The sequence below is a fragment of the Corvus kubaryi genome, unplaced genomic scaffold, assembly GCF_017639235.1.
Source record: "Corvus kubaryi isolate FWS band 111438036 unplaced genomic scaffold, C.kubaryi_AGA036_p1.0 136, whole genome shotgun sequence".
NCBI classification, from domain to species: domain Eukaryota; kingdom Metazoa; phylum Chordata; class Aves; order Passeriformes; family Corvidae; genus Corvus; species Corvus kubaryi.
The window spans coordinates 8534633-8558563 of record NW_024580670.1 but is presented as its reverse complement, the minus strand read 5'-3'; the positions used below and the strand labels follow the sequence as shown (position 1 = coordinate 8558563).

The 23931-nt window shown below is 38.4% G+C and overlaps 1 protein-coding gene across 2 annotated transcripts in view; it reads right to left on the bottom strand.

Annotated features, from left to right (window-relative positions):
• Positions 1–8530: 8530 nt before the first annotated feature.
• Positions 8531–23931, bottom strand: part of CFAP20DC (CFAP20 domain containing) — a 72306-nt gene continuing 56905 nt past the window's right edge. For both annotated transcript variants that reach the window (XM_042015363.1, XM_042015381.1), the window contains 2 exons: positions 14005–14096; positions 8531–8769 (listed from right to left, as the gene is read on the bottom strand). In XM_042015363.1, coding sequence (XP_041871297.1) covers positions 8657–8769; positions 14005–14096 — 205 coding nt within the window. In that variant the 3' untranslated portion in view covers positions 8531–8656. The remainder of the gene's footprint in view (positions 8770–14004; positions 14097–23931) is intronic.

Here is a 23931-nt window from a genome sequence, read left to right as displayed (position 1 = left end):
GTGTAAATCCAGCGCTGAGTTAACTGAATTGCAGCTGCTTTAGAGTCAGGGGAAGGGCTTCTGTGGAACAGGCACTGCAGCTATGGTGATGCCTATGCCTCTGTACTCCCTCATTAGGTGTTTTCTGTCTCGTTACAGGTAAAAAATGACTATTATTAATATAATTTTAATTTTTTCCCTAATAATTTCCTGAACTCATCAGCCTTTTCTGGTAATGAAACATCTCCCTTGTGCCCTGTTTCACCTGCTTTAGTATTACTTCATGGGAGTTGTTATCTCCTAGAAAACATTGCAGTGCACTGGAAAACTGTGGGATAGAGCTCTGTGGGGTATGTACAACACACAGCCCCCTCCCAGCCAACCCATGCACAATGGGCTGATGCTGTGCTCACAGCAGCATCCTGAGTTTAACTGTTTAATAAAGGCTCACGACTGTTTTCTAAGAGAGCCTACATCTATAATTATTTTCTTCATGAAGTAATTTTGGTTTCACAGGTAAACACCAATCTCAGCAATTTCCACTTCTAATACACAATCTGATTTAGGACTAAACATCCTCTGCCTGCTAAATAGGTATTTATTACAAACAAGCTGGCCTGACACCCTTCCTCACCACCCAGGTTTCTCCCCACCCCCCATACAATAATTATGGTTCTGGGGGGGAAAAATATGTTACAACACATGCCTGAGGGGGGCCTGAGCAGTTTAACAATGTTTAATTACAACATTAGCAGTGTGGGTGAGGCATACAAGTAAACAAGTCATAAATCAGCTCATAAAAGGAGCAAAATAACCCCCTTCCACCCACACTGACTGCAGATGGCACTGAACAAATGGTGTCCTGGGATGCACAGGAGGTTTGCAGATCTGCATGCCATCGAGCTGGTTACAGCCACAAATGTCCCCAAGAGCTGGGTGTCACCTCCTGTCCCCCCAGGACTGACCCTTGAGGGGATGGGGTGCTCCCACTCCCTCATCCCACACAAGATTGGAGCTTTTCCCATGAGCTTTTTCCGCCAGGATCAAGGCCCTCCTGTCTGCTTGGCCATGGGCTATTCCACTCATCAACCCACTGCAAATGGTGTCATCTCTCCAGATTGGTTTCCCTATGGAAGCAGTGATGCAACACCTGGACTGGTTTTTCAAGAGAAAATTTGGGAATTTCCATGGGATGTGGTAGCTGGTGTCACCCTGCCCACATGAGGGGATTGGCATCAGATGCTTATCCAGAACCACTGTGGTCAGTAAACCGTGAGTTAAGAAGGATTTACATGACAGTGTGAGAGAGCTGTTAAGAGCTGTTAGAGTGTGCTCAGTGATCCAGCTACAAAAATGTGCCAATGTGCTTGATAAAAGACTTTAACTGCTTTAAAATATAGTTACGGGCTATTGCATAAAGGAGAAACAGTATCTTAACTATTCACAGGCATTGAATGTGCTTTGCTTTATCATGTGTTACAGTGATTTATGCAAGATATAAAAAACAATTGTCAAAAATGTGGAAGAAAAATTCAAAGCGAAAAGCACAGCCATTTGTTCTGATAACATCTGGTAACGTGTTAATGCAGGGGAAGAGAAACATCAGTGCTGCAAATGGAAAGGGACCATTCAGCAAACTAAACTCTTCATTGGGAAAAAATGTTCCACAGAATAATAATTATCCATTAGCTTTAAAATAACCTACAAGTTAACAGCTGTTTTCGTAGCATATCACACGTTTTTCCAGGGAAAACAAATCTATCAATAAGTGAATTTGTATTTCTTATGCTCTTTGTTTTCATGATTGGGTGAAAACAAAACCTTGTTGAAGACAGAATAAAAGATGCCTTAGGAGAATAAAGGGTTATAATTCAGTCAAGGTTTCATAATTGCACTGCATACCCACTGCAGTGGAAAGAGAGCCTTGAGCCTGAAGATTTTGTACAAAATCCTTCATTGTTACAGGGCCTTGCCAGTTCATATTTATGTGGTTTATGAGGTGTCACGTAGTTGTACATTTTAATCTCCTGGCACCGAGTTTATTGCTGAGAGGACTGCAGAGCTGGAGGTGTCAGAGGACCAGCAAGGGGAAGCAAATTTGTGAATTAGCACCCTTATCCTTATTTCACTGGGTTCTTTATGCAGGACCCTACAAATATCTGTTGCCAAGATTTTCTCAGCTCTGGGGCGCACATGGATGGGGTCTGAGCCAGCAGAGCCCAAGGAGGAGAAAAGCATGTCCCAGGGAGTAGGGTGGGGTGCAGCAGCTCCCCTGGGCCACCAGCCACACCAGGGCTGGGGGCAGTTCCCTGCCACAAGCAATGGCAGTAGCGCTGTGGTTCAGCATCAGGACTCTGCCTGGCACTCAGTGCTACAACTCCAGCTGTAAATTTGACTACAAACATCTCATTCCCATTTAAACAATGCATCATTAACCTGTAACAGTGGCAAAGTGTTCCCACGATTACCTTCAATGTGATGAGTGCACAAAGTGATATCAAGCCCCCTGTTTCACTTGGAGGAAGGTATAAATACCTTAAATACCTTCTGTCTGTGTGTGTGTAGCTCTCAGGTGGCTCTGGAGGGGAAGTGGCAGCAGGAGATGGGATGATGGATCCATGCGAGCTGACATGCTTCTCTCGCGTGTCTCAGCACCTGCCGTGTGTTGGTTTGCCCGTGAGCTGGAAGTTAACAGGAGATATCAGCAAAAGATGACTCCTTGGAGCACCTTATGGACTGATCAGACACTTCCTTCTATTGGCACATGAGGATTTATAGATCATATTAAATGAGTTGTAATGCACAGCAAGTGATCAGGGCACTGTAATGTATCAATGGCACGATGAGCTGCCAGGCCCTCACCACTCCCAGCCCTGCTGCCATGGCAGACACCCAAGGGCAGGATGAAGCTGTTTCAGACAGAAATGGAGGATTCTCCATGCTTTGCACTGGGCTGAGTGTAGAGTCCCAGTCTGGCTCTAAGTGTGCACAAGGGAAGGGTCCCTTGCTTGTATGAAACACGTCCCTCATAATAACATCTGTCACTGCTGCTCAGGACATGATACCCTGGGCTTGCATCTGGGGGTCTCACAGCAAGGCCAGTGTTTAGCTCTGGCCCCTTTGTTATCACCCCAGAGAAGGCAGCATTGGGACTGGGCACCCTGGGACCCTTGATGCACTGGGTGAACTGTGTGGCACTGCAGAGGAGCAACAGTTCATTGAGTATGGCAGGAGCCCTTCACGGGTGTCCAGAGTGTCCCACATGGCCCCTGTCCATCCCTGTTTTCCTCTGCTCAGTCCCAGCAGTATGATGGGCAGCCCCAAGCAAGGATGTGCCTGCACGCGGTTGGAATGACTTGATTTTACCCTACTAACATTTCAGAGCATGACACGATGGTATTCCTCCTCAGAGGCCCCTCTCAAGCCCCAGTGAGAAAACAACGGCCTAATGTACAGGAATATCTTGCATGGGATGTTTCCTGAGCTTTATGTATTCATTAGAAAATTACCCAGTGCCATAATAAATGCATCCAGAGCTTTGATATTTTGCACATCAGGTGGTAAAACAGTAGCTGTGAATAGATTGCCTGGATGAAGGTTTCTGCCTTGAGTGCTGCAGCAGCAGATGGTCTAATAAATATGCAGTGCTCTAAAACGACGTCAGTAATTTCAGTGACCTCAGGTTCTTTGGTCTCCCACGCAGATAAAATGCACAATCATCCAATAATAAACTTTTTCATCAAAAACCCCCCTAAGCAGTGTAATGTAAACATCTTTTGAAGTACACTAGCACTTTGTACTGCCGGAGCCTAGCCAGGTTTCTTTATGAAAAGTATTTTACTGTGGCTCTATGGGTCAGTGCAGAGGACCCACTATTGGCATAGCCTGAACCTCTTCTCTGGCAGTGGCCAGTCAAGGATACCTGTGAGGATTGGGATGGGAACACAGTGTCAGTCCCCAGGAGCACTCAAGCCACAATGCAAAAGTAAAATTCCTTTTTATTTAATGGCTCTTGATAGTATTTTTCTTCTGCTGTTTTGTAACCTGTTTCTGTAATCTTTCAAACCTGTCTGTTCTTCAAAACTCCTGGTGAAAAAACATGATAACAAATTAAAATGTGGCTGAAGATGCCACATCTGCAGGGATGGATCACCAAATGCTCTGGCTTTAGCAGAATGTTCTGCTCCCCTGCAGTCCATGCTGGACCATTGTGCCTGATGGCCAGGAGCCAATAGCAGCTGTTCAGGTGTTGTCATCTCCTTCCCCTTCCAGTGCTGAGGGGATTTCTGTGCAGAGATCTTGAAGGACGCCAGTGCAGGGGCTGTGTAATCAGAGGGACCTATGTGGGCCACATTTTGACAGAACTAGAAAAACAACCTTTATTACAAGCATAATTCTGGTGCCCTTAGAACAAAAAAAAGGTGAAACTGCTGCAGAGCTGTGCTCAGCTGGGACACCTGGTGTTTGCACTGGCCTTGTACTCACCTCCAAAAACGTCTCCCAGCACCTCGGCATCCCCAGCCCAAGTCCGCTCTCATCTGCCATGCAGACTGGATGGCACATACCTGCAAAGGGATTAAAAGCATCACAAGACTGTTGATTCACCACTGATTTACCACAGGAACCTTCATAATCATTCTTACCATGTAGTTTAATGCTCACAGATTATTTGTCTGCTTGAAAACTGTCAAACTTGGAAACAGAACTGCTTTTAGAGTGGTGTGATAAGAGCAAAATCCTGCTCAGGTCTTTGCATCCTGGGCTGCTGCATGTGAGCCCTTGGGAGCTCATGGCTGTTCCTGGGTTTCATCCAGGACTTCTGCATTTGTGCTGGTGACAACGCCTGCAGCAGGATCCCCAAACATCACAGTCAGAAATGCCTGTACAGCTGCTAATGAGCAAGTTAAACACCAAATAAGAAGAAATGACAAATATTGTTGTTACATATTCCCATGGGTATTGTGAAGCCAAGCTTTCAGTTTATCAGGGAACTCAATTTAAATAGACTTTTTCAAGGTCCTGAAAAAAGCGGCAGATAAGGATGCCAAGTTTCTATAGTAACCATGAGAAAAGCAGTGATTATCAGCAATACCACATAGGAAAGACAGACTGGATTGTTTTTTTCATTTTACATGTAGCCCATTGCTTAAAAAAATTAAGCCGTGTTTTGAAAAAAAGAAATACTGTGGAAAAATAAATTGAATATGAAATGCATTATGCAAAATTATTTTCAAGGATTTTCCAGCCAGTGTATCCTTGCTACTTGAGTCAGTGTTTAGAGGATGTGCCTCTGAACAGAATGCTTTATGGCTGAAGACTATGTGAATAATAAAGCATGACTTTTCATATTTTCTTACCTAGTAACCCAGGCAGCAGAGGAGAAAAATCAATATTGATTTCTTACTGTAAGCTCCTTAGGACAGAGTGTGTTCTTGTTTGGCATAATGAGGCTCAGAGGTACAGACAACACTTGGGTGCAGCACTGCAAGATTATGAAGTCCTAGAGAGGCTTGGAGGAGCCCACGTGGGTGCACAAGGTACCAGGCTGTCAGTGACCTGCACCTCAGGGCTGCTGCTCTCCACAGACACCTGAAGGCTGAAACCTGGTAGTTTGGCTGGACTTTGGAGAAAACCCTGGTAGATGGACCTAAGAAAAAAGAATGAGAAATGAGGAGAATCATTCCAGCAACATAGAAACACACTGCTCTGGGCTATGTTTCAAAGCAATAAAATGTGTTTTAAAGATTTCTTCTTCCTTCTGAACTATCTGAAAGCTGGTTGTGTTTTTTAGCAAGCAGAAACAAAGCAGAGATATCAGTCACATCTCACATGTGTAAGGAACATAGAAAGGCCTGAGAGACCAATTGATTGACTTGTGATCTGCTGACTCCAGCAGCTCTACCAAGCTAACTTCAATTCCTATATTTTTAATGCAGATCCAAGGAACATTAATGAAGCCTTACTAAAATTTACTGCATTTCAATATTTCTGTTCCCAAAAATCATAACTGATGCTGGGTTTGTAGAAATAAATCCCTGCAGTTTCATTAACATGAAACTTTATGCCCAGACACAGGTATTTTTTTTTACCTGTTGGAAAGCATGCTCTAGTGAGAACTGTGTGATTCTCATGGGCTCAAACATTGCACATGACTGCTAAGAGCAAATCTCTGTGTTCCTCATCACTTGCCATAACTGCTGGCTTTGACAAATTGGCTCAACAAAGCACCTGCTGTGTGTCAGCAGTGCTTTAGTTTGAGGTTCACAGGATGATGATTAAGAAAAACATTGTGAGCAAAACTCAGAGCCCTTGTGAGCCTCCCGTGCTGCTCAAGCCAGAGGTGTTGTTTACAGCATCAGGGCAATCAATCCCCACAGATACTGAAGACATAAAGCTGCTAACTAGAACACAAAGGGCAAGGATCCCAAACTGCTGATTTTGAAAAGCAGGTTACAACTGCTTACCTATAAAATACTGCTGAATCTGAAAACAGATTCTATTTGTACTTGACTATGAACTGGGATCAATAGACTCACCCTGAACCTACTGTTGCTACTCACCTGACTCCTTATCTCATTAAAGGTGGGGATAAGAGCGTGGAGTCTCCAAGGACTCCCTTTTGCCCAAGCTTTGCATGCCTACTGGTGCACTTCTGTATGTGACAGGTTAGTGACTGCCTGCTGTGAAGCCAGGACAAACACAACCACCCAGACAGGTGCTGGCAGACAATCCCTCTGACACTAGTATGCAGCCAGTATTTAGTTGGGTTCTTTTTCCCAAGAGAGTGGCTATCTCAGAAGCATCAGGGACCCAGTCTGGACTCACAGTGGTGCCCTGCAACACCCAACCTCTCCTGTGAGACATGTGGCTATGAAAGAAAGTTAATAACATGTTTTAAATACCCTTGCCACAGACAGAGGGAGTGTGGTCCTGATCACTAAATGATGCCAAAATGCCTAGATATGCACAGGCATGTACAAGCCAGCATCTGATTTTTGAAAGTCAAAATTATGATTTCATTGAACTTTAAAACTGATGATGGTGTTAGCAAGAACAGGTACAAATCTTTCTGGCTAAGGTGGGGTAAGTAAATTATCTCAGTGCAGTATCTGTCTTCCTGTGGATTTCAGTGCTACTCTTCCTCCAATCAATTTGTGATGATATGTTTGTACCTGCCACAGAGCCAAATACACAATTTGATCTTATGCCAAGCCACTATTAACAACTGCATTTTCAATTGATTCTAGGATATTCATTAACTGGGATCCACAATTACATATAATTTACAGGCATATAATTTTAAATCACTTGCAGTGAGCTTACTAAGCTCGCTTTATGACATTCAAATACATTATTCTTAAAAATTCACTGAGTAGTCAGCTTGAAAATAATTACAGTGGGTAGCACTGGGTATAATCAAGTAGAAACTTAGAACAAGAATCACCAGAAATGCCTATAGATCACTTTTGCCACGTGGCTTTCACATTCCCTTCTGCTGTCTCCAGGAAAGTGTTATGCACTGAACTGGTGGACTCCAAAGCTCTTCCACTGACTCACCTCCATTACAGCAAAACTCCTTGGACTTCTTGTGTCATGGACAACTCCTAAGCAACACCTTTTCTCCTATACCCAGCACCTGATGTTTTAATGATTTATTTACCCTTTAGGCAAGTGTCCTGTTGGTTGGGGGATGCTCTTAGCAAGCAGCACTGCACTTGCTCTGGGGCTGGGAATGTCAGGCGCAGCTCGGAGCCAAGTAGCAGCCAGAAACTTCAGGGTCAGGTTAACTGGATTTTAGAGCAAAGTACAGTACACAGTATCCATGCACAGTAATAAATCCATGAATAAATAAAACAAATAAAATACATACACAGTATTTGACTAATTTTATATAATGATTTCATTTCCAAATGCTACATATGGTCTGTTTTTTATCTGTATTCCTTCTCTGTGGTCAGTAGAGGTATTTTACATACCATAAAAGCAAAATATACACTGATGCAGGCAATTTAAAACTCCAAGTTGGAACTTTAGGACCCTCACTGAAAACTGCACTGAACCCCAATACAGACGTGTTAAATGAATTGCATTATTTTATTGCAAGGTGTAATGGAGAAACTCACACAAACATGTTCGACCTGCCCTTCGAGCACAGCCTGCCACATAGATCACATACAGACCTCCTTGCCTTACCTGAAACAAGGCTCCAGTTTCTGAGTGTTGGACCAATCCCTCCCTGCTCTTCAGCCCTGTGTTGTTACAGCTGTAAAGCCGACGGTAGCTGATGCCGTCAGCATCTCACCCCAATTAAAAATACACAGTAAGCAAGTAATGTTTTGTTTTTTTGAGTAAAACCATAATTTACACATAAATACCACCAACCTTCTTGATTCAGTTTCATTTGTTTTCATATGGAAGCTGTGAATATTGGAAATAAATTAGACTAACAAATAACTGTCTTAGACACAAGCAACTTTTATGCTATGTGATTTTCCACTGCATTACAATTTAATACAAAGCTATAAAAATAAGACACTGTTTGACAAATATATTAATTTGGTTGCAAAACTATTGTTTAATTTAAGTTTTAAGTTATATAATAAATTATATGGCTCAGTCAGATTTTGCAAGAAGTTAGAAGATAACTATGAATACAAAATATCCTCTGGTATTCTGACTATGCCAATTTGTAGTATTTCCCAGAATTCGGGTCGAAGTAACAGTTCAGACATGGATCATACAAAAGAGTCAAAGCTTCCTCATCTTCTTCAACATTGAGGTGATTTTCACCTGTGTGAAGCGGAAAAAGTAAGAATAAATCACTCTTATTCCCTCAAACAATAACATGGAAATATCTTTCTGTCAGATGTGAGATTTTTTCTTTCAAATGTATAATCTTCTGACTTCTGAATTGTTGCCTTCAAAGTAACAGCAATTCACATTTTTATTATATTTCTGAAGACATGTACTTAACTGAGGTGAAAAGAGGTCAGCTGGAGTTTGCTTAACAACTGGAATTTTCAAAGTTCAATGGAGCAGTTCACCAAAAGTACCTTTACTAATAGTGGATCGAAGTATTCTTAACTGGTATTTTCCTCACTAACCTCAATAATTTTTTAGCTTGAACAAAGACTTAGGGCCTGTAAGACTGAAAGAATTTGGATGACTGGTATCCACTATGTCACCTAAATATCCAGGATAGGTGAATCTGTACAAAAGATCTTTTAGTATCAGAGTGGAAAACAAGATTCTTCCAGACAATAAAAATTTTAAATCGAGCATATCTAAAATTATATAAACACAAGAAAGTTTTCAGGTAACAGAAATTAACCTTTAGTCTAAAATACACTGATAAAGCCCTACTGGCTTTTCTTACAGATACTTTATATATTGTAGCTTCTCTTCTGAACCTGTCTTTCATATAAGCTAAATCTAAGTCATATGATCTACAGCTTTTTGATAGGAGATAATTCACAGTTGAATGCAATCTGTATCTTGAATTTCATCATAAATGTTCATCCCACACTTAGCCTGCTAATACCGAGTGCTTTGTATGCCCTAACACCTCATGATAAATAATGGCCTGTTATGCAAATGGCAATGATTTCAAACATTCAGAGTCTATTTACAGCCAGGATCACACAGCCATATATAGGTTACATTATCTGGAGACCAGAAAGTAGGTTGGTGCATTTGATGCATACAGAAGTGTGCACTTTATCCTTTTAGAAGAGATTTCATTTTTGTAGCATGTAACAAATACCATCAGAAAGAAACTGTCTTTCACTGTAACCAAAGACAAGAAGGTAAAGCCAAATTGTTTCCCTCCCTGCTGTGGGAGCTTCATCTGGCCTAGGAAGCTAAATGAGGTTAACTGGGATATTTTGTTTGGACAGCTCTTGGAAAAAGTTATGTAGTGCAGAAAGAAGGTAAAGAACTGAATGTCTTTTTCTCCATTTCAGATCACAGTACACAAGCAAACAGTGTTCATGCCTCACTCCCTCACACAGCCTTACAATTTCACCTGAAACCATGCTGTTATTTCCACTGCATTCTTCCTTTTATTATTTTGCTTTTCAGTGCCTATGCTTTGCTTCAAAATTATTCTCTTTTCTCCCCTGAGCTTAAATGTCCCTCCTGCTTTACCTTGGAACTGGCCACTCAATATACTCCCTGGTTTGAGTTAGGAATTCTTCAGACCCATCAGAGATATACCTCTTTCCCTGTGTGGCTTGAATTCCTACCAAATCAGAATTACATTGCATCCAGGACTAGCTGGATTTATACCTTTATATCAATAATTCCCTGCAGGTATTGTCATGTGACCAAAAGAAGAACTTAGTTTTCTAGACCTATCTTGTTTTTAAAGTCAGGCTTCTTTCTTTTAGCAGCTCACAAGACCCCCAAATGCATTATAAGGCATTTCTAGGTGTTGCAACAAATTTCCAATGGCAGCATGGAGTTCAGTTCTGAGCAGACATGTGAAAACCTCACTGCTGTTCTTCTTCCTAAATAGAAGTACTGCTTAAATTAAGTGATATTCTTCTAAAAGACTCCAATAGTACATAATGGTTGCGTTAGAAGGTGTCTTTCTTATTTCAAGTGGGCAACCTGACCATATGCAGGAAAGAAGTGCTTGTGGCCAAATTAACTGATAAACAGGTCACTTTCAAAGAAAATTTCCATAGCTGTTCATATTGCCACTGCCCACACTTTAGGGGTTGAAGCTGCTCAGAATTGCATGAAAAAACCTCTTGGCAGTTTAATTTGCATCTCAGGGTGAAAGCAAAACCAAAGCTTTTGTTCTTCAATCACTAAAAAATTAAATGGTATTTTAGGTGAGAAAATAACTTGATTTTAAGTGAAAACTGAGGTCTGTGATGTACATTACAGAGGGATGAGTATTTTTTTGTTGAGCTGAAAGAAGACTGAAAGTAGCTAGTGTCTGTAAATACCTGTTATGCTAAATGAAATGCTGTCCCACTGAAATCAGGGGAGCTATTGTTTCTCTGGAAAATGACTTGCTCAAGATGTCTAAATCCATATAACAAAGAACAGGGCAGGCATGTGGCAGCTTTTTCTGAGCTCGGAAATGAATGTACAAATAAATGTGTTGTTATTTGGATTATGTTAACAGTGTTTGCATAGTCACCACAGTCTGGAGAACTAAACTAAATCATTTCCCTTTTCCCAGAAATACATTTTTACCATATTCTAGGTTTTAATATTAGAAAACATCTTGTAGGAAATCTCACTTTAAGATGCATGGATCATATTCTGACCCTGGTGGAAGTCAAGTGCACTGCATCAGCTGTCAGCAGATGGTGTGCTGGAAAGAACACTGCTGATATTTTCTCCAAGATGATCCTTGAACACTGAACTACAATGCTCAAATCTATACTGTAATTATGTACTGCAGGATTACTATATGAATACTGTCAGCAGCTGTAGCCCAAAAAAGAAGACTGTGTGGGTCCTAGAGTTTTTATAACCTTATCCCTTGGTCTTAAGACCAAGATACCATAAAGTTCCAGAGAATCTATGGCTCTGTCACTGTCACTTACTGTGGAGACTTTCTTGTTATGTCAAGATAAATGAAACTGTCTATACCTCAGAAATATCAATGCCCAATAATGAAAAAATCTATGGAAATGTATCATATTTATGAGTCTAAATTTTCCTCATTTTATTGGGAAACCTGTTGAATAGAAGACTACTTCTCATTGCATCTCACCATTTAAATAATGGATGGTGCAAATATTGAGAAAGGAACTACAGAGTGAAATGTTTTCTTAGAAAGGAATCACCTTTTTCCCCAAAGTTAAGTCTCAACTTGAAGATTTTTTTAAAATATAAGAATTGACAAATCTTTTATTAATTTACTAATGCTATACTGTTTTTCTTTAAGGATACTTTTAGATAAAATTCCTATCTTGAATATATTATGACTCATTGCAGATTTTCAGAGCTTTTGTTATCCTGTGATACTTGGAACACTGGAAAACTGCGCAGACAGAGAAAATAATCTTGGGACACTTCCCAACATGAGAATGAAGTAATTTTCCAATGTGATACTAAAAAATCAAAAAAAGGTGAGGGTAAGCAGGGCAGCAGAATTTTCTGGAATGGATTTGAGCATTCAGTTTGTTGTTCAGATCTGGTATGTAATTGTCAGTAATGAACCAGCTCTTTTGCCGCACAAATAACTGACCTCAAGTGAAGTGATTAAGGAAAAAAAAGTTTTTCCCAAAGTCCTTGAGATATATCACAGGACACAATTTATTTAGCACCTCTTTCAAAAATGATACTCCAAACCATCTAGTTATCATCCATCAGGATTTCTTTTAAACCAAGGAAAATACCCAGATTCTAATGTTTGATGGGGATGATCTAATCTGGCAGGCCTTTATCACACAGCACTGCAGCTTCTCTGCTACTTTCATAGAGAGGAGTGTCCAGTAGTTCAGAAAAAATCCAAACTGTCCTGTTTGGGGAGGGAAGGTCATGAACTGGTTTTGTCGTTCTCTCTTGAAGAAATGATCACTTCAATACAGCACGTTTTTTTGTGTATCTGGAGATAGAAAAATTTCTGTATGAAGTTATCAAAATCACAAACATCCTACATATAAATGATGATATAAATTTGACTGAATGAAGGTACTAAAATAAAAAGCCAAAATAAAAAGCTATGGTATATAGGCAATTTCTGTTCTCCAAATGTGTAATCAAAGGCACATGATGTAAAATATTTCAGCTTAAAGGAAAATGAGTTTAGGAACAATACACAAAACCGTTTGGAAATTCTAGTGTGGATAACAGGAGAAATACAAATTCCCAAATATACTTCTTTTTAAAAGCTTTTTAAAGGTAATAATACAGTTTAAAAAATTTACAAAAATTATGGGTTTAATGCAACAAGCTTTGGATTTCATAATACTAATGAGAAAAGTTCTCTGGGACCTTTCATGAATTTTTGTCCAATGTACCTATAGCTCAAGGATGACTGTTCAATTCTGTTTGGCTTATTCAGGACCCTTAACACTACATATTACTTGATTCTTCAAAGCAAGGTCCCTTCCTGACAGAAAAATTGTATTTTGCTGTCACAAACAATTACAAATCTACGTCTATGAAAATGTTCCCATTTTGAGGGGCATAATTTATTTTAGACAGTAAATCACTGAGATGTCTGTACCCCTTGGACAGCCAAAATACAAGGGTCCGATTTATGAGAGCTCCCAATGAATTCCTGAGACCTGAAGAAAAATGTAAATGTCTACCCTGGAAGTGTCCAAGGCCAGGCTGGATGTGGCCTTGAGCAGCCCGGTTGAGGGGAAGGTGTCTCTTTCCATGGCAGGGGGGGGTTGGAACTGGACTCCAAGGTCCCTTTCAGCCCAAACCATTTTATGATACTCTATGATGATGATTCTACCCTGTTTCCTAAGATAACTGAAAAGAAAAAAGGGCATTTGAGGAAAACAAGGTATTTTCTTTATTGTGTCATTGACTTTCCAGTTTCAGTGAAGTTCTTTACCATCCTCTAAGCAAACACCATTAATAAGCAAAAACCTGTAACTCTGGTGACAATAGTCCTCAGGAAATCACACTAAGATTTCATTTAAAGCTAAATCTGCAATTTTTCTTCATAAGAGAAGTATCTCTTATGCAAGTATAATCGTGCCTCTGAATAAGGATGTTTAGTCTTTGTGTTCTTTCTTATGTAGGTTTGCCATCCCCATTAGCATAAATTCCTTATTTTTAACAAATAAGATGCATTTTTTATGAGTTAATCTGTATAGAGTCAGAACATCAGGAAAGAGCAACAGCATGTTATTCTTCTAGCAGAGGCAAATAATACTGCATGGAAGACTCTGCTACCTTGAGCTGAGATTAATGAACAAGGGAATTTGAAACCAAAAAGTAGTAAGATAGAAAACTATGAGAAGGCAGTACCAGCACTACAGAAAGAACTTTTAGAAATGTCTTTCTACTTAGGTTCTTTTCATTGTCTTCATAAATTCCTACCTTGAGTATTCTGTTTTGTTGAAGATTTAGTGTGCTCTTCTAGTTGTTGGCTTCCAGGAATGATGAGGGGACTGAACACATTTAACCAGTTCCTGTAAAATAAAAATCAGAATATCATTAATAAAAGCACAGTTTGTGTTGCTATTTTTTCTAATTATTTTGATTATTAAAAAAAAACCTAAAAACCAAAAAGAAATTGCAGGTTGTCAAGTGTTTTGAAACAAAATCAAGCTAGATTTCATTATTATAAAAATAGATTTTACAGTTAATACAATTATTAGACATTAAGGCTTTCTTACTTCCTTAGCCTTTTCACCTGTTCTGTTCACATTAAAATCTGTGGTTTAGGTCAGGTTTGCTTTTCAGATTTCAGCTGGTGTGGGTCTCTCAGCACAGGGTGTACAGGAGGTGTGATCCGTAACACAGAGTTATCCTTTGGAAGCCTACAGGACTGATCAGAGTCTTTTTCTGAGGAATAAAAGCTTGGAATGAGCAACCTGTGGGAGTCAATTTGATTAAAAATCCTTACCCTCTCTAAGGAAAGAGGCTCAAAGACAATCACAAGATGTGTTTGGTTTGGTTACCACTGACTTGGCAGCGCTTGGTGCCCTTGCAATAGGGTGACACAGAACGTGGTGTAACATTCCCTGTCTGGATGGGTGGTGAGTTAGAGCTGAACTTAAGACAGGAAATGGATGCCACTAAGTTTTCTGAAGAGGAAACACTGGATTGAGTCTGAATGTTGTCGTTGATATGGGGGAAAAAACATTCTTAGGCAAATACATTATAAATAATTCTTTATATCCATTTCCTATTGTTATAAAATGTTGTATGTAATAAATAAAAATTCATTACTGAACATAACATGATTCTACCCACTGGCAAGACAATATAGAGGACTCTTATCACAGGTGTCATGTATCTATTTCACTTCTGTAAAGAAAAAGATTTTGATGGGATCTTCATCAAGGAGAGAGTACTTTCTTGTCCTGTTCACGGACAAATTATGTCTCTCCTGGACACTAGTGTGATAACTTCTAAAAATTATTTTCATGCTATCATACATTCATGCAAAGTTCAATGTTCCTTTCACATATCCCACTTTATGAAACACTGTTTTTGATTGTTACATCTCAGAGAAAGGAAAACAGAACAGCTGTTTTTATTGTTATTGTTGTCATGGTTTTTTATTGTAAACTGCAGTGCAGTGACCAAGTCATTCAGATTATGCTATCAGTCAGAGAAAGATAGCCCTGGAAGGACACATCCAAGTCACAAAGACATTCTTTGTTCAGGTGGCCATGTTTTGTAATTTTTTCCACATCTGAAATTAATCCCCGCACACTGTGCATAGCTGCTGTTTCCTTACGTTCCCATCTCTCCTCTCCGGCAGTAAAGAGCTGTAACACATTAAAGCTTCCATATCATCATTAACTAGACTGAAAAACTGAAAGTCAGCACTTGAACACAGAATTTGAGGGACCTCAATGAACCACCTCATTTTGATAGAACCAGATTCATCGTTTTCGACCAACCTATTTCACTGCAAGGCAAGAGGTATGGAAGAGGATAAATTCCCATATGTTTGCTTCATGCTGATGGGAGCACTACAGCTCTAAAAAGTAAATTAAACTTGGTTTGGGATTGATTCAATTTATGTCTGGCTGTTCCAACAGCTGGCACAAAAGCATTATGCATGTGAACTTGTGCTACAGGCCAAGGAGATTAGCCAGAGCTGTAGAGGTAACTTCAACATCCATGGCTTTGTCTAAAAGGGATAACTTTTTCCAAAGCTTGGCAGATTTCTTTACATTCCAGACTGTAATTGTCTCAACTTGATTGTCCAACACCAAGGAAACAGGTAATACACTTCTATTTTCTGAAAGGCCTTCATGATCTCATGTACAAGTTGCTTCTGTCAGAGAAATCTGGCAAGGCTCAGTCATCTGGTACAATTGCTAAAATATGCCAGCTGCTTTTTTTTTCTGTTAGTTTTTCTGCTACTTCTGGACTTGTTATTGATTCTACATCATCTCCTGTTGGCCTGTGTGCATAATCTGGGTTGAATCTGGGGACAATCACCTATCTGTTTGCAGTCAAAATGGAAAAAACTAATTTTCTGCCTCAGGAAACAGAACTGTTGGTGTAGAAATCCAGCAAGCAGTATATCAGATTTAAAGGAAGAGATATTGGATTTTCCATCATGTCAAAATGCAAAAAAACATACTTTAAAATTTTCTTACACTGTCATATTATTTTCACATATATGGCCAACTTCACAGCCAATCCTTCTCTTCTGCTGTTAGCTAGGGCCAGTGGGAGCTGGTACCACCAATGTACACAGCCATATGCTTACCTAGACTTCTCATTATTAGCTGTCTGTCATTGCTCACCATGTCTGCATTCCCTGAATGCAGCCAAAGGCTCTTTGTTTACACCAAAGCTTCAGAAGTTTTTAGGAATAACAGTTAAATGCAGGCTGATACCTAGTAGCATGGTAGAATATATTTTCTATTCCTGTCCCTTGCATGTGTGGTTTGATCTGCCTCAAAATCAGCCACATAAACACTAGAATCTGACCATCCTCACAGGATGTGGGCTGACAGCACAAAGCAGCAGCACAAACCTGATTCTTTACAATTGCACTGAAACACAAAGTCAGCAAAGGCAAAGGTGATCTCTCAGAGAAACGGCATCAATTTTAGGGAAGGTAAGGAACTACTGTGAGTGCCAATCTACACCTCTGCTTGCCACGCTACCTTCCTTCCACATTCACTACAGCTTTTGCAAAAGGCAGCCATGTTTGAGAACCTGAGAAGAACTAGAATATTTCTGCTGAACAACTGCGGGAGCAAAAGTGCAAGGAGAGAGAAAGACAGTGCTCACTTCTAAAGAGAGTTACCTTAGTCAGACCAACAAACACAGTTACAAAATATAAAAGCTTTAGAGTACATATACAGTTATACAGGTCTGGTACAAACCACAAGCATTTAAAGATTCCTGTTTTTCATTTAAAACATGTATCCGGGAATTCCTAAAGAAAGTAGTTGGTACCTGTAAAGCAGAAAGGATGTTAGCAAGAAGGAAAGAAAGATATTAAGGTAACTACCTCCAATGAAAAAGAAAGAGGCAATTCATTTAGAAAACAGTGAGGGAATGAAGTAATAGTATGTTGTTAAACCAGTACTTGTGCTATAGTAATAGTTCTTATTACTCAGGAAATTGGTGAATTTTAGTTTGAAGTCTCATATCTGGAAGATCTGCATGAAATATTTAGTCTGAGAAATCAGAGATGGGGTGCTTTTTGAGTATCTGGGTAATTTTATCTTTGATTTTGTCCTTCATTTATTGGAGTCAAATATTATTTAAAAGTGTTGTTCAGTTTCATATTCATATTTATTTTGATGTATCTGATTCAGTAGATGAATGATTACTTTTTTGAGGAGGTACAAGTGTAAGATCTAATGATTTGATGGTTCTAGAAGGAGGCAAAGAAGTTTTTATCAATGACAGAAGCAACAGAGATGTGTTGGAAAGTTTAATGTTTCCTATTAAGACAGTCTTGATTCAGCTCATGTTTTTTTCTCTCAGTGTCCAAGAAAAACAAATAGTTTTGCTATTCAACCACCTCCCACCAAGACAAGTAATCAAAAATTAACAGTATTAGGGATTAATTGTTGACTTAGTATTACTTTCAAGAACAAAACATTTTACCCAACATATATTAAAAACTGGTTTACTACTTCGGTAAGTTAGTTAGCAAAGTCTAAATTAGCCTCCTAAAATCTTGAAGAGAAATTTAAAAAAAATCTCATGCATTCTGAAATCTTCCTGGTCAAATTACAGTAGAGAGTAAGTGCTGGCAGCTGATGGATAAACTTCTGAGGAGTGGGTTTACAGCAGGAATTCTGACAGATGCTGCAGCTGAGCAGTCACAACAAACTTTCCACAGTAAAATCTGCTGTTGCTTTTAAGAAGCAACTAAAGCATGTTTGTATGTGTATGTGTGACAGAGGGTTTCAGTGAATTTTAAAAAAGCACCCTGAAAAATGTGTTAGACCTTAAAAGGTCAAGGACTAGCATGGAGGCAACTGGCAATATTCTGAGAAACACAGTGGCCTGTGTTCCTGTTTATTGTGGTTTTATTCTGAGTCAATAAAGAGTATATATTTTTTGAGAACTTATTAAAGAAGCTAGTTTATCTCATTAAAACAGAAAATTTAATCACACATTCTGACTAATTAAAAACGCTCTATTTATGCTATCAATGCCTCCAGCTGTAATCAATACAATCAATGTGCAATGAACTATCTAGAGCTTACTGATAACAGTGTGGAATGCCAAATACTGTCTTTTGACATTGTGAGCTGCTTTGTAGGAAAGCTCAGAACAGCTACCACACACACTCAACAGCATCATGTACCTTTAGTGCTTGCACTGAAATTCTTCCTTATTCTGAAAGCTATTCTCCATACCAAAATATAATGCAAACGTTATATAATCTTGTTACATTTTTCTTAAAAAATATTACTTAAAAATTCTTTGAAAATACTTTCAGATAATAGAGGTCATATAGTGAAATATCACATGGCAGCTGAACTGTGATGGAAAGCAAGAGAATCTTTTGACCTTATGAACATAATTTCAGTTTTATGACAATATCTTAAATTTTGCAGAAAAAAGGCCTCCATCAGCAAAGTCTGTTGAGAGAATTAGTGATGCTTTATTAAGTAGCTCTTATCAATGACAATGTCTTAAAATTATTACCATCAACAGAAATCCTTAGTATCAGAAGTTTTTCACTGAAATCTAAATGAACACCTTTGATTTTTTCACAGATACTTTTGCAGACTGGGAGACTGAGAAAATGTCAAATCGCTTAGTATAAAGATTTTTAATATTGCACTGACTTGAGATAGCATACTTTATTGCACTTCTTTTGGATCAAATTTAAGTTGTATTATTTAAATCAATGGGATCATTTCATCCACTTTATTAACAAAATTGAAATGCTTGAAAGTTTTAGTATGGTTTTGTCCAACAATCTATACCAAAATTAAAAGGAGTATTTGTTCAGCCTTGTAGTATACTGCAAAAGTGCAAGGCAATGGCTCCATTATATCAAATCAGGGAATGAAAAACCAGCATCAGTTTTGTATCATTACCAACACATCAGTTTGACAGTCTATTCAGCACCTGAAGGGTACAGTCACTAGAAACACAAAAGATCGTATTTAACTGCAACTACTTAGTGAATTTTTATGAACTTGAGAGGAGAATGGACTTGTGCCTGAGTGAAAGAAGAGGAGCACATTTGCTGAACTGTGTTTTTACACTGGATTATTTGACTAACTGTGGAGGGCCAGAAAATGTCAATGTGTGAATCAAGTGTAAAAATATTTTAACAAAAAAAGGACCAATTCCTGACATCTTGCTATCAACTTAAATCTCAGTGCATACTTCTGCTGTATTAGCAATATTTAATACCACATGGAGCAAATCCTGCTGTAAATGCTCAAAGTGCATAAGTGATATCATACCATGATGCACTGAATGCAGAGTGCCAGCTCACATCTAAAGTATGGTTCAGTTCTGCTAAGAGAGAGACTTATTTTCCTTCTTGTGCCCATTTGGACAAATTTGGAGGAAAATATCCTCTGATAGAAGGCAGGTTACAACCATCCCTCCCCCACCAGATTTGGGGAAAAAGAAATTTTCCTCGGAGGAAAGTGAAAGAGATAAAAACTATTTATTTAACAAACACACAGGAAAAGAATACTAATGCTCAATAATAAAACCTCTTGCTGTGGAGAGAAAACCTGGGAAAATTTCAGAGTCCTTCCATAGTCTCTCCCCCTCCTTGGAGCTGGGTTGTGGTGGGCCCCCCTCCAGGGCCTCGGTGGAGACCAGAAAAAGAAGAGAAAAAACCAAAGTCCCAGGAAAACAAAGTTCAACTCTCCATCTCCCTACAGATAAAAAGGAGCTGGAAAACCTGGCTGGAAAGCAAGCAGGGCACTTCCTCCCCTCTTGCTGCTGTTGGAAGCAGAGGAATCTGTGTATCTCTGTGTCCTTGAAACAACTGTTTGAAAAGTTTGCTCGGTTATTTTTCCCTCTCCCCCCTCTCAGGCTCAGTTTAAAGGCACAGAAAGGCACAAAGTTAATTTCTGGGCATAGAGCAGAGATAGGGGATGCACATCATAAAGTCACCCCAAGACACTTCTGTTTTTAGTTTTAATTATATCTACTTAAGAAAATTTAGTAGAGACTATTTCAATTCTTAGATAAATTAATAAAAAGTCACCTGGCTTTGTAAGACCCCTCATCTATTCCCTGATGCATCTCTTTTTGGACCATGCATTGCTGGTTAGGCTCCTCTAGATTAAAAGATGTGAATTTTCCATTATTTCCATATCTGGTCAGCTTCAGGCACGTGTAACTTCATTAACTTAGGCCAAATTACCTACACACACCTATTTTGTTTCTGCTTAGTCATATGTTAATCCTGTATTCATAATGGGAGGTCTGAGGTTTGGGTTTATTTTTTAATGGAAGTACCTCCATAGAAATAAACTCTTCAATAATAGCTTCAGTAGTGAAGCAAGGACTTTTGTAGGCTATTAATAAAGAGATTTGTTTGACATGTGCAAAACACAAACATTATTTGAAAATATGTTGAAGCTAATTTCAGGTACTGCCACCACATATGACTGTAATGATTATGAAATCATCTGAGCTTTATGTTGTCTATTATTGTATCTAAAATGCTTTGAACAATTCAAATTCTTGAACATTTGTAAGTTTTTACATAAAAATTCCATAAACTGAGACAAATTCAGTATTAATTTATACATCAATAACTGTTCACTGCTACTCAGTTCCAGGTGGGGAAACCAGCTTTTTTAAAATGAAAAACTGAGTGAGTTCACAGAAGCAGAAGATATACCACCAAAAGAATACAGAATATACTTATACATAAAAATCAAGGATTTTTGAATGCATATTTTAACAAAAATCTTGAAAAATAACATAAATATATATTTTCCTATGACTTTGCATGAATTGGAAGTTCTATTTTGAAAAGTATTTAAGGACAATCTGGCAATACATTGATGATTTAAAAAAAAGCAAGCCATGAGCTACATTGTGTTATTTTCCTGGAGTGCCACTGTAGTTTCAAGATATCATTAAATCAGCACAAACCAACACTTATCATTTCCTGCACATTTTTCACAGTGAGCTGCATTCTGACTATGAGTAATCTGTTAATCTGTTCTTTGCCTCACAATCCATCGAAGTGACAGATTCATTTCATCCCTAATACATAATATCTTCATTTACTGTATGCCTTACTGGAACTTCCTTTTTTTCCTAGCACTAAGATTGAGAAAATCACAAGCATATTTAGAAAATGCCTTTTCTCTTCCTCCAAACCACTTCAGCAAGTCCATTTTGCCAAACACTGCACTTCTAATGGAGGCAGGGACCTCCTTAAAACCTAAATAATTTAATTGTCCATGAGTTAGTAACATGAGATCATAAAAAGTACAAGTACAACTGTGCAGGGAACATTTGAATCTGCTCTTAAAGCCTTAAATCTCTAAATGAACTATCTTAGGCGTGCTAGATTGGATTAAAGGATAACAAAGGAGATGTGAATTCTACTTGCTAAACAAGATATTTAGATAATGCTTGGTGCTCCTATAGTTATGTACACTATAATCACGCAGACTGGTATTTGCTGAAAATCTGACCTGTCAATGCTTTCCAGTTTCTGTTTCATTATCAAAGTGGAAATGATAACTTTGTGCAGGTTATTAAAACCATACACAGTCATCTACATCTAAAAATATGAATGACCTGAATTTGGAGGTTTAACAACTTAGTAATTAAAATATTTTGCTATTTGGTCGACGTTTTGTAGCTAAATAAATGAAATTTCTATCATAGCTTTGTTAAATGGGAGGAACATTTAATTTTACTTGAAGACTGAACCTTTAGATCATCACCATGTTAGTTTGCTGTCTAGATTATAGTCTTGATATTCACTAGCAATATAAATGGCACTAGTAGAGAAAACCAGTTTTAACATCCGATATGAGTAAAGTACTAGCTCTTTCTTCCTTGCTAGTTGTGATTCATTTATCAGAAGATCAGCTGTATAAACTGGAAGTAATGAATTTGCAAAGGTGTGTCAAAATTCCTTTGTGTTAATCTAATCTAAGCAAGTAAATTCTAGTAAATACATTAGATATTCATTGATAAGCGAATCAAATGGATTTTCACATTTAGTGAAGTGTCTTTTAGGTAGGATGTACTTACTTTTTTACATTTTTTTAACAATTAAATAAAATAAAATAAAAAAATTCTATTTTACTGTTCTACCAGTTCAGGAAGCACCTGAATCTAGTGACTAAGAAGTCTTGCAATTAAAGTAATTCCTTTTTCCATAACTAGCCACCAACAGCATCTGACTGTTCTGTGCAGTTCCTAAGGCTCTCAGAGTTTTCAGAAGATGGACTAAGACTTTAGGTGCTGACTTGTGGCTGGACCAAAGCAACCCATCATCCATAAACACTGGAGATACCCTGGAAAAGGCCACACTGGCAAAGGGCCATAGCAACAGTTCAGCTGAGTATGGAAAGAGAGATTGCAACAGTCTGGAAACAGGGATCTCATTCTTTCAATCTGACATATCTGAGAGGTAAAGTCTTTTACTGCCTATTGTCCATCTTAACATATAAGCAAGGCCTTTGTTTGAATGGCCCAGGAATATCCATAAAAAGTGTGTGACTGACAATAAAATTATACTCAGTAAGTCCTGAAGCTAAAAAAAAAAAAAGAGAGAGAGATACAGAAAAAAGAGATAGACTACCTTACATTGACATGGATGTAACAGCATGTTGGAAAGTATTTGCCATGTTTTATATTTAAATCCTTAGTGCATATGTTGCCACATTTTTCCTTGTTCTTAGATTCCCATACAAGGGAAAGCCATTTTTGGATTATTTTAACAAGCTTTAACATGTTAGCCACTCGGTTCTCCATAACCTTTCTGCAGCTAGGCTTTTTACCATCATGATTAAAAAATGTAACCTGTTCAATTAGATGGTTCTTTTGCCATTTGCTTCTTTTGTCATGTTCTTTTTCATGCACATTATTGCCTGACAAATGCAGCAGAACTTCGCTAATTCAGATTAACGACTGGGAGATCTACTGCAAATTACTCTATTTTGTGGGTAAGTAACTGAACAAGTAAAATAAAAACCAAAGTACATTTTGTGATACATCGTTCTTGTTCAATTACTTTGACAACTGTTGTGTAATTTTATACTACTTCATAATGTAATATTGTCTGTTTTGCAGAAGTAATGGGATTGTATGACCTTGATCTTGTAATGAATCATAAGAATAAATATGCTTCTTTGTTTGAAAAACTCAGTCTTTAAATGTGCTTCTTAACTAAGTTATTCTGCTAGTCAAACCTTTGCATGGAAATACAAAGGTCTCTTGTGCCTGAATTTCACACTCTACATGAGGGAGAGGTTCTGCTGTAGTGCAAACATATGTCATAGCTACAATCCCTCATTTGCTGCACCATTTGTTTAATTTTACAGAATCTCTCAATGGTTTAATAACACATGCATCAGCTATTGCAATGTTTAGTTTTCATCTGGGATGGATGAGAGTAATTGAATGGTAGTCTCAAAGATACTTTTAATATTTGAAAGTTTACAGTTTACAGTAAAGTTTTATGCTGGAATCACTGATATTATGCAAATTATGCAAATTTCAGGTGCCATGATAATGGCAATATATATGGTAACAATAGGTTCTAAAAAAAGACTTCTCTAGAAGAAAATTTCAAAGAAAGAGAAAGAAATAATTTATTCCCTGAAACCAGCAGTGGTCAGAATGCACAGAAAGAGG